The sequence below is a fragment of the Pteropus alecto genome, unplaced genomic scaffold (assembly GCF_000325575.1).
Source record: "Pteropus alecto unplaced genomic scaffold, ASM32557v1 scaffold210, whole genome shotgun sequence".
In the NCBI taxonomy this organism is placed as follows: domain Eukaryota; kingdom Metazoa; phylum Chordata; class Mammalia; order Chiroptera; family Pteropodidae; genus Pteropus; species Pteropus alecto.
The window spans coordinates 4241068-4255996 of record NW_006431288.1 but is presented as its reverse complement, the minus strand read 5'-3'; the positions used below and the strand labels follow the sequence as shown (position 1 = coordinate 4255996).

The window sequence follows — 14929 nt, the reverse complement described above, 5'->3', positions numbered from 1 at the left end:
AGACTATGCCAGCGCCCCCCCCCGCGCCCCCCCCCCCGAGAAATACTGTGGTAACAGGGAGGGCAGGAATGAGAAGGGACTCCCAGGGAAAAGGGAAGGGGCTGCATGTGCTCCCACCTGGTTGATGCCTTGGTCCAACCAGGCACCTGGAAGGTAGAGGGTCTCCTGGGGTCCAATGTTCCAGTAGCGTCCAAGGTTTTGGCCATTGATGAATACAACTCCCTTCTCCCAGCCCTTCAACAGAGCAAGGAAAGTGTTAGTCACCCAGCAAAGCCAGCAAATGTGAAGTCCCATGGGAAGGCAGAGACACTGTTAGATACATGCCATGCATTCTTCTCTGAGCTTCCAGGAGACCAGTGTGAATGGATATCTTGACAGCCACAAAGTTACTAGATAGGGTGTTCTGTCTTCCATTCCCAATAGCTCTGACTTCTCGGGCAGGGCACCCAAGCTCAGACCTGGACCAAGAAGTACCACCAAGTGGTTCTTCTGCTTTGAGCCCACTCTCTCCACCCTGGGGAGCCCCTTTGGGGCCCTTTCGAAGAGGGCAATGCAAAGATAAGGACCCTATAGGCACAGGTGGTAGAGAGGGCTCCAGTAATGTTCAGGAAAGCCTTGTGGGGAGCAAGTCTCAGAGCACTCTGAGTGGGGATGAGAACCTGGGCAAAGAGGGGCTACAAACCTCCAGCTTCATAAAGGTGTCCAAAGGGGAAAGGGCAATGGACAAGGCACCCAAGAAGAAAGCAGGGAACGTAGGTGTTTCAGGGACAGGGCTCCACATGTTGGCACCGAACCTATGGGCAGAATGGAAGACAAGAAAGAAAGGAGGGCTCCTGCTCAAATCTGGGCCCCGTCCTGCAGCTAATTGCAAAGGCACCCCACATTCCCCATCTGGCATCTGGGGCACAGGAATGGCAGCAGGGTGGTATCGTGGATATTCCCTAGTCTCCAGTGCTGGCACTGCCCCTACCTGGGCAAGTTGCTCTGGGCTCTGATCTGGTCACCCGTGAGTGGGAGGAGGGGAAGGCCAGAGCAGCTCTCAGGGCCTCCCTGGCTCTCCCTGCAAGTTAACTAGAAGTTCACACACTGCCCTCAGCAGGGACCCACCTCTGAAGGAAGCTCTTTTTCATATCCAGGCTGTAGATTCTGAAGTTTTTCAGGGGAGAATTATTCAGATAGATATTTCCAATTAAACCTGTGAGAAGGGAGCAAGAATATCAAGTAAGGCCAAAGGCAGGGGACAGTTGACCTGGCTGTGGCTGGGCACATACACGGAAAGGTTCTGGAAAATTCAAATGAAGATTTCTTCTGAAGTTTATGCTCCCCAAGGGGTTCATCACATGGCACAAATCTTCCCTATAAATCCCAAAGTGGGTGAGAATGAGTAATACCAATATTTGCCAGGCCCCAGGATTTGCATGGAAGAATATATCAAGGGAAATGACAGAGTTGAAAATGTCAAGGGCAAGAACAGTTTCTCTGAAGGGGAAGCTCCCTTTTGGGTTCTGAAAATCCCAGTACAATAAAATGAGGCCAAAAAGAAAGATGACCCAGAAGTCACAGTAGTTCTAGCCTAACTTCAAGGTTAGTTTTGGTGAGGTCCCAGACTAAACAGACCTAATAACAGACCTAATATCTTCTACATGACCTAGGCTTTAACATATATTTTTTAAGTATTTAAATTGTGAACAGATGACATTCTGACTTGGATGTCCAAGTTTGAGGAACTGCACACACTTGAATAGAGATTAATTGGAAGAGTCAGCTCTGTTGGTACCGGAATAGCCCCTCTCGACTATGGAGCTGCTGAGTTGCTAGAACAGGATTCTGGATAGGCTGGGGGATGAGAACAGGCTTCATGGGGCCTGCAAACTCTCTGAAATTGCTGGCCTAGGTGTATGAGGGGACACACATATTTCTGGAGAGGACGTCTGTGACTTATAAACACTGAACTGTTCCAGAGGATGGGAACTCCATAGTGATAGTCCAGGGCCAAGGGGCCTGGGGAGGCAAAGACTAGGAAAGGATCAGCCTGGTAGTCCCATCCCACAAAAGAATGAAGACCAGCCTGGAGAGGGAGTTCCTTGGGGGAAGAAGTTGAGCTCTAGGGAGGAATGCTGGGGGATTGTTTGGAGAAAAGGGAAGGTTAGTTTGGACAGTGATAGAAGTTATTCTGAGGCCCTTCTGGAGAGGGCCAATCCCCAGGATCCAAGAGGCCCCCAATGTCTACACTTCACGGCTTCCCAAGTAGGCCAGAAGGGATGTGCAAGTTTCTTAATAACAAAGGTAAATACCAGTGAGAGAGCTGGGAGGTCACCAGTCTCCCTCACCACAGTAGGATTTATTTTGTCTGAGTTCTTATTTCATAACGTACATGAAACCACCCACATTTTAATAGATAGATAAGAAAGGAGAGGTAAATTTAAGCAGAGAAAGTATAGAAAGCCAGGAAAAAAATCAAATGAATTGGTGAACTATTCCCAGAGAGGCATGCCAGCAAGAGGATCTCATTTACTGAGTGTCCTGCCTTGTCCTTCCCACCACAAACGAGATCACCAATGGGTTTCCAAAGTAAATAAAGAAAAAAAAGTTTCAGGAGGCAAGGCTCTTATGCCTCCTTTTGGATATCTGCAACTCCTCTTGCTTGCCCCTTATGGCCCCCCATCCACCTCGCAGACAGGGCCCTGCTAAAGCCGACTGCAGCCCAGGGAGATGTGGAGAGGTGGGCCCAGTGTTTGCTGTGTGCAGCCCATGGGCATGTGGACAATACACACAGGAAATGCTAACAAGGAAGAGGATAGAACCTAGGTAGGCCTTTCAGACCCATTTCCACCTCCTTCCAATGGTTCTCCATGTCCCACCTCCCTCCAAAGTGCCTCCACGACCCACCTCACTGCAGGCAGCTTCAAGGCCTACTGAGGAGCTGGGATAGAGAAAAGACAGTCAGGCATATGCTGAGCATCAGCGGCTTTCCTCTCAGCATGTGCTATGACCCACCTTTGCGCTGGTCATCGATATTATTCCCATAGTTGACTCGCCCGCAATTCTCCACCAAGATCCTCAGCATGGTGTAACCCTGCCAAGAACACAGTGGTTGATGAAGACCACCTGATCACCCAGCCATAAGTCACAACTCCACCTTGGGGTTTCTCTCTGAAAGCCCAGTTCTTCCCTAAGCTCTGAGGATGCAAGTGAAAGCATCCCTGCTGATCAGAAAGCAATGTTCTGCCCCACGCTCCATGTACAGCTCTAGTTCAGGAGCTTTCTGCCTTCCTGGTCTTCCTCTTTGACTCCCAAGAAACCTGTTCAGAAAATAGCTAGTGCTAGCCACCACCCAGCTCCCCAGGAAACAAACCTGGATCAAGGGGATAATGATCTTCTTTCTTTTATGGTCCAAGAATCCTATAGATACTGTGTTCACAAATACCTGCCAGGTAAACAGACAGAAAGCATCCATGGGCTGACAGAAAGGCAATGTAAGAGATATCTCTACTAAGCAAAAAAAGAGATTACACCGTGTGTATATGTGCTGAGGAGGGGGTTAGGCAGGCATAGAGGAGAAATGAGAGCCCACGATTGTGGCTGAAAAGGACTGCATGGCTGATGGTAAAGGGCCATCTCCAGACACAGGTAACAGCCAGATACGTAAGCACTAGGGGGAGGGAGAGGCAGGGGTATATTATAAGGCTGGATCACTACAAGGTCATAGGAATTAAGAGGGGACGATCCTACCTGTCCCCGGTCACGCACAAGACCACTGAGGACGCCAGATGAGTCAATGGTGGTCTCGTACAGAGTGTACCCAAAGGACTGGCCATTTCCATTGTTTATTGGTAGGTTCTCCATATTGATGGGCTTTTCAGAATTGGTTGGCTATACAGAGAAAACGCAGGGAGGCACAGGGCTAGGCAGAAGAGTAAAAGGGCAGCAACCTCATTGTGAGCCTCCTGGGAGGGTGTTGAGTAGCAGAAAGACCCCACCTGGGGGCTAGAGTACTAGGGGCAAGGGGTGGGGCAGAGGCCTCTAACATTGTTTTTTCCATTTTGACTTCTCATGGCTCTCCAGGGTAGCAGAGGTGGGGGATGCAAAGGAGGGAGATGTAACAATAACAAAATAAAGCCCTGTGATCTAGTGGCCTTTTAGCTTTTTAATCCATCACCATTTTACATCATAGCATCCCTCTGCATCAGCTACAGGAGGCTGCACCCTCTTCTGCAGAAAGGAGGTCCCCATTGTGTTGCCTAGTTTTTCTTAAAGTTCTTTTTGTTCCTTCCCATTTCTTACTCTGGCATGAGATGGTTCTTTTTACTCAGTTCTATAGTTGGAAAGTGGACCTCAAGGTTATCAAGAGTTGGTTTTCCCTTCTTGCATGCCAGCTGTTGCAGGGGCTCCCTGGCCCTGCTCTCCTGACGACAGCACTCACCTCCTCCATGTACTGGAGGGCATCCCACAGTGACAGGTAGAGGACTGGCCTCACTGACTCATATGCAGTCTTGGGAAGAAGGTCAGGTGGGGGAAGAAGAGGACCACCTGCAACAGACAACAAGGCCACATCCCAAAAGGGCCAAAAACTGGCAGTCTCTTTCAGCCCCCAACCACTGGCTCTTGCCCACAGCCCAACGTGCTCCTCGATCCTGCCAACGGGGAATCAGGCCCATCCTCAGACACTTCTAGACCCTGCTGGGAAGGCAATACCAGGAGGAAGAAGGGAGCTTTCTCATATCCTGAGGAGTGTTAACACTTATAAAGAGGTGTATTGACACCTATAAAAACCTAGCAAGACACAAACCATAATGAAAGCAGTTAGTCTCTCAAATCTGCCTGTCCTTGTCTTAGGGCATTCTTACAAACAGAGCAACTGGGAGTGAGACAGGGTACTGAGGAAGTAACTCCTTAAGGGATCTCAGAGCAAAAGCAAAGGCCCAAGTTGGTGCTAGAGTCTGCTGTTTGCCAGGTACCTGAAATGGAGCCAAAGAGTTCTCGGAGCTTGATGAACTTAGCTGTATAATCCCCAGCCTCTGTCAGCACCGCATCATAGTCTGCAAGACACCAGGGCACTGTCACTGGTCACTCATGTCCTAGGACAGTGTCTGTGGCAGCAAAAAGAGAAGGAAGAAGCTAGGGTCAGGTAGCATGGTCCTCATCCCAGCAATTTGGGAGGCAAAACACTGGGTATGGACTGTCACTCAAAATAATGTAAATACTAAACACTATAAAATGCCACCAAAACTACCCATGACCACAGCATGACCCTAAATTTCCAGGCATCTTTCCTGCCTTCTGGGGACTCTCAGTCTAAAGGAGGGCAAGGGTCACACTATCTCAGGGGCCTGAGTAGGGGGAAGAGGCCACCCTCATCTAAGGACCTCCCTCACCTGGTAGTGCCTCTCTCACTTCCTCCAGCTGACTTCCAAAGGCTCACAGGCATGTCAGCTGACTTCAGGCTCCAGCTGCTCTGGAAGTGTAAAAGTGACAACCCAGACCTAACCTCCACCTTCCCCGAGCACTCTAGAGCCAAATACATTAAAGGTGCCAGAGTTGTCCCTAAAGGACTCTCCATAAAAAGCCCAGATACAAAGATGCTGGAGTGTTCCAGGGAAGATCAATATTGGGGAATACTTGCCATAGCTGGTGACATGAGACTTATATTCATGAAAATGTACAGCTCCATTTATGAAGCCAAAGTTGGTGCCTCCGTGGAACATGTAGAGGTTGATGGAAGAGCCAGCATCAATGATGGCAGACACTGTTTTTAAAACCTCTACAGAAGGAAGGGAAGAAAGGAAATATGCAGAACGAATTAGAGTTTGAAAGAAGCCATAAGTCCCTTTATCACTTTCACCTTTCCCAACCTCTCTTCAAATTCAACTCCATGGCTCTGTCCTACAGCTTTCACTAAAACCCCAACCACAGGAGGACAAAGAGAAGTGGCCAGAATCATGGCTCCAGAGCCTGGGCCTTCCAGTTATTTTTTTAAGTCATAGACAAGTCTTTGTTGACTACAATTTGGACAATCTGCAGCCCAAGGTAGCCTTCTGCCTCTACCCAACATGCTTCTCAGCTGTTACTTCCACTCAGTAAGACACAAAAGGACAGAAATCATAATTAGATAAATACTGCTGAATACCTCCCATCTTACCATTATTAGAGAATGAATCAATGACATGAAAAGACAGTATAAAAGGAGAAATATAAATGGTTAATAAATATAAATATACATATCAGTATTGGTCAAAGAACTGTGAAATAACAATGACCTATCAGACTGGCAAATATTGAAAATTATTTTAATGCTCAGTGTTGATGAATCTATGGAAAATAAGAATTCTCATTTAATAATGTAGAGTTAAGAATTGCTACAATCTTTCCAAAAAGCAGCTTAGTAACTATATATCAAAATTTCATTTGTGTAGCAATTCTATTGCTAGGAACTTATCACGGTGAAAAAATATGCCAAGTATGCAAAACCGGATGTTCAAGAATGCTCACTAAAATAGTAGTCGATTAACGAAAACCACTGAAAACAACTTAAGTGTTCATCAATAAGAAACTGGGGGAATAAATTGTGATTTAGTCACCAATACAATGGGCTTCTTTGAATTCTTTAAAACGGTGATGAACTCCACATCTAATAGTATAGACAGCTGTCCACTGTGTCATTCACTGGCACAAGTGGGTGACAAAGAGCAGATATGACAGCATTTGTCCATATCTCTATCTACAGGTGCACACAAGGCTGCAGACGGAGAACTGCCTGGACAGTGGACACCACAATGTTTTCTCTGGACTCTGAAATTTTTAATTTCTTCTTTATACATTTTCTATATTTGCTAGATGTTTGCAATAGGCATTCATTACTTATCTTCTTACAAAAACATAATAAAGCAATGTTAAAAGTCCTACCATTCACTTCAAATATCAAGACAAATGATTCTGGAATATAGAAAGCTGACTATTACATGCAAATAACCCCAGAAGCTTTGTTCCCCAACAGCTCATTTACCTCACTTAGCAGGTTATCTGGAATTTATTCCTACTTCTTAGGTCAATACCCATGCTGGAGGTAGATACTGCAAAGCACTCACCAGAAGAATCCAGGATATTATGTGGGCCTCCCCAGGAGTCAAACCACCCTGTCCAGTACTCCATCACCATCTTGGGCTGAACCCCCTGGACACCATGAAATGAGAAGTTAGCTGGTCAAAAGAGACAGATAGAGGGCATCCCTTCCTGAGGAGTATGCCAGCCCCTCTATCCTGCCAACTCTTGCCTGGCTTCACACCCCTGGCCTGAGAGGCCATTGAAAGCAGAGCACAAATGAGGACAAATGCATCTGCACTCGCTTAGCCTCCACATGTGGCTTCCACACTGCAGGTGGAGAGTAGAAAGAGCTCCCAAAGGTGATGGAGGAGACCCTGCTGCCCTAATGTGGTTTTACTGTTACATATGGTGCTGGTGAGAAAACACAGGGATCTGTTCAAAGTAAGTCTTCATTAGAATTCAGTATCTGCTTTGGGAGTCTCTTCCTACATTGATTTGCTTTCTAGATCAGTCCAAGCTTTGCCTTCTCTCCCAGGAAAGGAGCTTGTTCAACAGGATAGCTTATACTTAGAGACACACTATGGATGCAGACTCCTCTGCTGCTGCTTCCTTCTAGCTGGAAGAGTCAGAGAGCTTCAGGGTGGGCCCCTCTTCAAGGTCCAGCTTAATTTCAATAGAAGTTTACAAAACTTGACCAAAAGAACAGGGAGTTATAGTGCAGCCATTCATGGTGTCTGGCTTCATAGCTTGGCTGGGACATTCAATAAGTCTTAAATATTACTTCAGAATACTGCCTTTGGCATAGGATTGTCCCAGGGATTCAGACATTGTTCCTGGGACCGTGCTTTACTCTATCGTGTTTGCAGAAGCATCAGAACACCTTGGAGGTGGGGTGGAGTGAGGACTGATATGCTGGTATTTCAGGTTCCACACAAGAGCCCTCTTCATTCATCAAGTGCCTTCTCTGTTAGTGACAGCCTTACATTTAGCGGCAACCGAATGCAGAGCAACAAAATCTAATCCAAGGTGATGGGGCAGATTTATAAGCTTTTGAATAGAGGTACTGACCACACCAGGGGAAAGGTCAAAGTAGTACAACATTGTAGGGGGCAAGACTACTGGGTTGGCTTTCTTTACAGCAAGAAGGGGATACACTATGCCATGTTTAGTATAGTCACTAGAAACGGAGGAGTAGATTCCAAGTCCCACATGCGAGTAGTCTCCAGAGCTGGGAGGGGCTTCCTGACTGAGGGCGATGGGCCAAGGAAGGGGGGGTGTGGGTCACCGCACCATGCAATGTGGCTTAAGCTGGAGCTGTGCACTCAGACTGTGCTGCACTCCCTAACCCGCCACTCACTACTGGGTACTTTATCTGTTCTATAAATCTGTCTCCTTAACTGTAAAATGGTAATAACAGTAGTTCACATGGGTACTGGGAAAATTAAATGAGATAGTGCACATAATACCCTCAGTATGCAGTGCCTGACACTTAGGAAAGACTTGAGAAACATTCACCTTCATTATCTTCATCACTGACATGGACATAAAGGACCCAACTCAGAGAAGCAGAGTTGTACTGTTGGACCACTCAAAGGAGCCTTTGGTATAAATAAGGAAGCATCCATGATCCCTTCTTTGAGGAAAATGGACAGCACTGAACTGAAGACAGAAAGGCCTTTAACAGTGCCATTCTGTCAATAGGATGACCAGGCCTGGGGCACACAGATGTGGTCACTTCTCCAAGAATGACTATGCAGGAGCCAACATGAAGCACTGCTGTCCTGCGTGTTTTGCAAACATTACTTCATGTGACCCTCAAACAACCCTATGAGTAGGTATTATTATCCCTGCTTGACAGAAGAGGAAAGAAGCACAGAGAGGGCACACACCGAGCGGGCAGAGGGGCAGCTCACAGCTTCCTGTACTGCTCCTGGACAGCTCTCAAGTACAATCCTACTTAGTTACTGGGCAATTGTTTATTTAACGCATCTCTTCCCAAGCAGGTTACAGCTCCCTGAAGGCAGAGACCCTGCTGTCTTAGTCACTGCAGAGTAATGAGACCCAGCACCACTTCAGGCAGAGAACAAGCGCTCAGTATTGGAGGAAGAAAGGAAAGGAGAAAGGGGCTGAACCTGTATCCTTTGTCTCTCCCCTGATCTGCCTAGCTAAGTCTGCCTGGGGTCAGGTCTCATCTCATCCTGGGCACCATCCCTAACCATTCTGCTTGTCCCTCTAAACTCCAGGAGTAGTTATATCACATACATGGGTGGCCTTCATCCTACATGACTTCAAACTGCCATAGTGATTTCATATGGCTGTGCCTTAGATCACTACCTCTGCTCTAAGAAACACAGCTGGGATACGGAACAAACCCAGCATCTCTACAGGTGTGTATTCACTGGGGACACAAACACTCCAACAGCTCCACTCTAGTCCAAGGGATCATGTGTACATCCAGTGGCAGTGGCAGTTTGGGACACTCACACCCTTCAGTAGCACAAGGTGAGAGATTGGGCCTCTCAATTCTGTGAATGGGCCACAGCTGCCTTGGCCAGATCACATCTACTCAGTAGAGACACATAAACTCAAAAGAAATCAATCAGAATAGGATTTAACTGTAAATTCCCACCCATCTGATGGATATTGAGATATATCCAGAAACTCCTTTCTCCTGACCTGGAAGGAACCAGGCTTCCTGTCTTGGTGGTGACAATAATCTTTCTAGGTCCAGAAGGGCCTTACAGGTTAAGGTCAGATGCATACAGTAAAGGACAGGGAAGTGTTTCTCTTCTTAGTCCTTAGGGCCCAAATTGAACAGTCAGGGGCTAAGTGAATCCACAAAATTCTAGTCCAGAGGCCACTATGAGCGTACCAAGCCTAGAGCTTCAAAAAGGAACCCCCTTCTTCAGAGGCGAAAGCACATTTGTGCGCCCACACAACAACGTCTCAGAGCAATTCCTATACTATCCCCTTTGCCGGGGCATAGCAACACAGTGCATAGGGTTGGGATTCGCAGTGTGAAAGGAAGGCTCTGAGCAGAAAGGCTGACAGAGCCCAGGGTCCCCCTCCCCACGTGGGAACCCTGAACACAGTTGCAGGCACTTCAAGGAACAGCTGACTCCCTGACAAAGAGGCTCGGCTTAAGTCTAGGAATTCCTATACTCAGGATCAGCAAGTCGGGCAGCTTCCCCTGGGCCATACTTACCTGAACACTTAAGAGAAAGGTGGTTAGTAAATGCAGCTCCTCTTGCGACTGTAAGTTGATGGTGGCCAGCACTGTGAATGGAAAGGAGAAAGGAGAAACAGGTATTGTCTTAAAGCCAGAAAGACTTTCTGAATTACCCCAGACCTTTCTTAATTCACCAGTAAAATAAATTAACTAATCTTGACATTGTTTCCCACCTCCAATTAGAGTTTAGTTCCTCTGATGTCAGATTTATCTTGTTCATCTTGGTAATTCCACCACTCAGCACAGACCTTACAGTACAGTCACTAAGCATCTGTTCTTGATTAATGTAATTTTTACAACCAGAGTGTGCATTTCAGTTAATTATTCTTTTGTAGGAGCCTAGAGTCTGAACTTTACTTTGTACCTCAAGCATCTAGTACAGGGTAATGAACTAAATGAAGATTCTCCTTTTATTTCTTCTATGAGGGCTAATTTTCTATTCCATGCCATAATGTATTCATTATTTTTTTATTTAAAATGATATTTAAATGGCCGTGCATTAATGAAAGGTATGCCTGAAAAAGATGTGCTATGTGTGGCCTATCGTCGGGATCCCTGGCCCACCCCAGCTGCAGAACTCGGCTCTGAGGCTCCTTCACTGCTGCTGTCTGCCGGGCAGTGGGCCTGACACACACTGGCCATGGCTTTAGTTCTACTGAGCCTGGAAAGACATGACAGAGATGGAGCCGGCCTGTCCAGCTGGCCACCCTGACACTCTCTTGTCAGACACAGCCCCTGCTTACCAGTGATTAAAAACAAGCAAGAGCTGAAGCTCCAGAGGTTAACTTGCCTCAAAGGTACACAACAGCTAAGCGGCAGAGCAAGACTACAACCCCAGACCCATCTGACACCAATCTGCTATCCTGTGATGTCACTGTCCTCCAGAAACCCCCTGAGTAAGACTCGACATCCAGACTCCTTCTCATCTAAAGTGGAAACTCTTTGAAGACAGAAGGGCTCCCTGAAACTGACTGGGTAGAAATCTCAGACATCAACGAGATTAGCATGGCTAATTGAACATAGCATCTATTCGTATCCTTCCTGAGAAACCACAAAAATAAAAATAAAGAAATGAAAAGGTAGAAGGCCATAAGAAACAAGAACTGGAGAGGACAAATAACAGAGATGGTTTTAATAAAATATTGGGAGAGTGAAAATGGGCAGTGGGTTGGTAAATGGCCCAGGAAAATGGAAGAAGTTATGACCGGTCCCTGCCTCACATCAGAGGCACTGTGCAGGGTAGGATACCTCACATTCATCAAACCTCACACGTTCATCAAACCTCCTTCTTGCCAGGGGCCATCCCCTCGGGGGACCATACTCTCTGGGAAAGCTGACATCTCCAGGTTTTGAGGGATCAGGCATAGCAAAATGTGGGTGAGAGACTAACAGGGAGAATAAGTACAATCTGAACATTCCCCCCTCCCATTCCCCCCGCCAGCTCCCTGTAGCAATAAACCACAGGATCCTTCTCTGGAAACATTTGATTGGATTAAAGACAGTATCTCCAAACACCGACATTTGGGCTTCCCTCATTGAAACAGCCGACTACAGCCCCGTCACCCCACAGAGCAGCACACTCGTCACCAGCCTCTCCTAGCACTTAGTTCCCAAGTGGCCTGCTAGTGCCTCTTCCTTAAATGGCTCAGTCAAGAGCCAGGCGATTGAGTGAAACTCCTCATATGGAAGACTAAGCAGAACAGATAAATGTTAAAAAAAAAAAAAAAAGAAAAATATCCTCAGAGAGAGAAGATAGTATCCATTTCAAAAGTATGCTATGCGAAAAAATATATACTCAAGAAAAAAAAGAACTAGAAGGTAAGAGTTGAGGAAGTCACCCAGAAAGCAGAACTAAAGGGCAAAGAGAGAAAAAATTAAAAAGATAAGCAACTTAGAATCACTCTGAGAGTCCAATCCACAAATAACAGGAATGACCAAAGATCAGAAGAAAGAGGAGGGAGCATATGCAACAACTGAATGTCCCACCATTGATAACCATAACTGTTCCAGTGCAAAAAAACCCCAGAAGTGCCATGAAAAGGAGGAAGTCTCACACCAAAGAACAGCACTATGAAATACTAGAATATCAAGGATAAAAGGAAAATTCTAAAAATTTCTAGAAATAAGAGAAGGAAAAAATAAAAAGAACACATAAAAGGGTCTGGAACGAGAATGTGCTTGTGTTTCAGCAACAACAGTGGATGTTGGAAGATAATGGAGCAATGCCTTCGAAGTTCCAGGAAACGAGTTCAACAGGAGACACAGAGGCCGGCCTCAGGTAAGCTATGCAGAGGCTGCCTACAGCGCGATCAGACTTGAAGAGAGTCTGACAGGCACAGTCCTTTGAAAAACACTGGTGATAGGAGTGTGGAAGATCTCTGGTAAAGTGTTTGTTTAAAAGAGAAAGTGGGAAGGGTGGAAAGAAAAGAGAGATTGAAAATAAAAGAAAAACAAATGGGATAATACACAGAAAGTGACAATGAAGCACACGGAAAGCGAGCCAATTCACAAATGCTGCGCAGGCTATTGGAGGCAGTGCGAGGCCTGTCTGAGGACATCACTGTCGGTCAAGCATGCACTGACTATCGATGTCACTCAGAAGCGGGAAGTGGCTACACCACCTGGAAAGACCTGGAGGGCTGAGGTGGTGCAGAGAACTAGATCCTCAACCAGAACAACAGGTCAGTAGGTAGCCTTTTAAATCAATAACTACAGAGTTCTATATGTATATTATTGGGAATTTTGAAGGAAATGCCTGAAGAAAGGTTAGAGTTCAAAATGGTCGTCTCTATGGAGTGAGAGGAGGGAAGCTACACAGTATTTCTTGATAAGCGTTTCTATGATTTGACTTTTAGAACTTGTCAATGTGTTATTTTAATTACATTTTTAATTGACGGAAAGAAAATCATTCTGGGGGGTGGAGGGGGCATAGAGTCTCTGAGAATCCACTCAAGGCTTTCCTCTGCAGAATGCCAGCGCGCTGAAAACCTGCACCAGCCTCCAGGGGTCTTGCCTCCCTGCTCCAGACCAGATGCCTGAGAGCAGGAGGCATTGGAAGCACTCACGGGTGGACAGCGCCATCGTGTGGCAATGACAGGAATGGCTGCTGATCCTCATCAGGAGACACTTCGTGTCTGGGTGCTTGAAGAATCCATCCAGCTTATAGACCAGAGCCCTCTCCACTCATTCATCCAACAGTCACTCCCTGAGTGCCAGCTGCACACCAGGCACTGGCCTAGAGATGCAAGTCCCTCTCTTCAAGCATTCAAGCCAGTGAAGGGCAATAAAGAAGGAACAATAAAGTGTTGTGTGGGATGCGGCAGAGGTCAGCATGGTTGTAGGAGCCCGCAAGAAGGACTGGCAGTGGACAGGAGGGCCCTTCATCCACCAGCCATTCCTTCATGCACAAAGAGTGTCCAGGCACAGGAGCACAGATGAACAAGACAGACAGGACCCAAGCCCCAGAGAGCTTACTGCTGCAGTGAGAAAGGTAAATAAAACAAACTACCCTGAATGTTAGAAGGCAGAGCTCCAGGAAGAGTTGCAATTTCAAATGGATGCTTAAAGGAAGACTCACTGTGAGGAGAAGAGCTCAGTGTGAAGTGGCTGGCCTGAAACAGAAGCCTGGCACGTGCATCTACACTAACAGAGAGGCAGAGGAGAAACACGATGCTGGTGGACGAAGAGCTGCTATAGTTATTTACTGTACATTCATTGCCAGGCCAACTCTCTGTCACTGCAGGGGCTACATGGACCCCAGAGAGGGTCAGTCATCTCTATAATTCTGGCAGAACTAGAGTAAGCCATCCTCACAGTCTGCCCAATGTTTCATCAGCTCAGCCCTCCTTGGAGACATTAAGAGACCTCAGATGCCCAACTCACGTTCCCTGCGTCTTGCAACCTGCAGAGCACTGCCAGTGTGAGTGGACAGCAGAAATGAGAGACCAGCTACAGAGCTGTCTATAGCAAGTCTGTCTCTGACGTGGAGGCTCCAATCTTCTGCAGCCCAGAGATTCAGGGCCTAGTGCCATGCAAAAGGGAGGACAGGCATCTGGACAGCTCTGCTTGTGACTCAGGCCATTGGGGGGAGCATGCACATCCAAGCCAGGGTGCTGTCCCCCACTCTGCATGACTCCCATCCAGGTACTTCCATCAATGCCCCCAACCCCCACACATGGCCTCCATGTAGGTACCTCCATGGACAAACCCCTTGCTCAGGCCATCCTTGTTATCTGAAGTTAAGAGCAGCTCCACAATTCCTCGGTCCTCCAAGGCCTGTGGGGAGAAATAAGAGTAGTCAAATTGTATCAGTCCTCAGAGCTTCTGCTCTGTTGCACAGCTGGGAATGAGGCAGCCAAAAGAGAAAGCGTGGGGGATTCAAATGAAGCATTTATTTCTCTGAAGAAATATTCTGTGCATCCTATGTTCAACAAAGCTCCCATAAGCTGGAAGTCCAGCCGTGGCAGGGGCAGGGATGTCAGGCTCCGGCAGCTCTTGTCTGCTCCCTATCTGGCAAGGTGTCCAGTTTTGCTGCTATGCTAAGAGGGCTACTCAGAGGCTGTCACACTGTCACCCAGCAACAAACCACAAGGACCCAAGAATGGGCCCTCAGGGACAGCCCACACCTCCCCCTTCACCTTTACCAGAAGCAAAGATCCC

The 14929-nt window shown here is 47.0% G+C and overlaps 1 protein-coding gene across 1 annotated transcript in view; it reads right to left on the bottom strand.

Moving 5' to 3' along the window:
- LOC102890541 (beta-galactosidase-1-like protein 2) overlaps window positions 1-14929 on the bottom strand; it is a 39555-nt gene that overhangs the window by 526 nt on the left and 24100 nt on the right. Inside the window, exons 7-18 of the mRNA XM_006905798.1 lie at window positions 14464-14545; window positions 10247-10317; window positions 7086-7170; window positions 5624-5761; window positions 4959-5039; window positions 4424-4530; window positions 3733-3873; window positions 3356-3427; window positions 2998-3076; window positions 1108-1195; window positions 683-794; window positions 118-234 (exon numbers count right to left, since the gene is read on the bottom strand). Of these exons, the coding sequence (XP_006905860.1) occupies window positions 118-234; window positions 683-794; window positions 1108-1195; window positions 2998-3076; window positions 3356-3427; window positions 3733-3873; window positions 4424-4530; window positions 4959-5039; window positions 5624-5761; window positions 7086-7170; window positions 10247-10317; window positions 14464-14545 (1173 nt within the window). The remainder of the gene's footprint in view (window positions 1-117; window positions 235-682; window positions 795-1107; window positions 1196-2997; window positions 3077-3355; window positions 3428-3732; window positions 3874-4423; window positions 4531-4958; window positions 5040-5623; window positions 5762-7085; window positions 7171-10246; window positions 10318-14463; window positions 14546-14929) is intronic.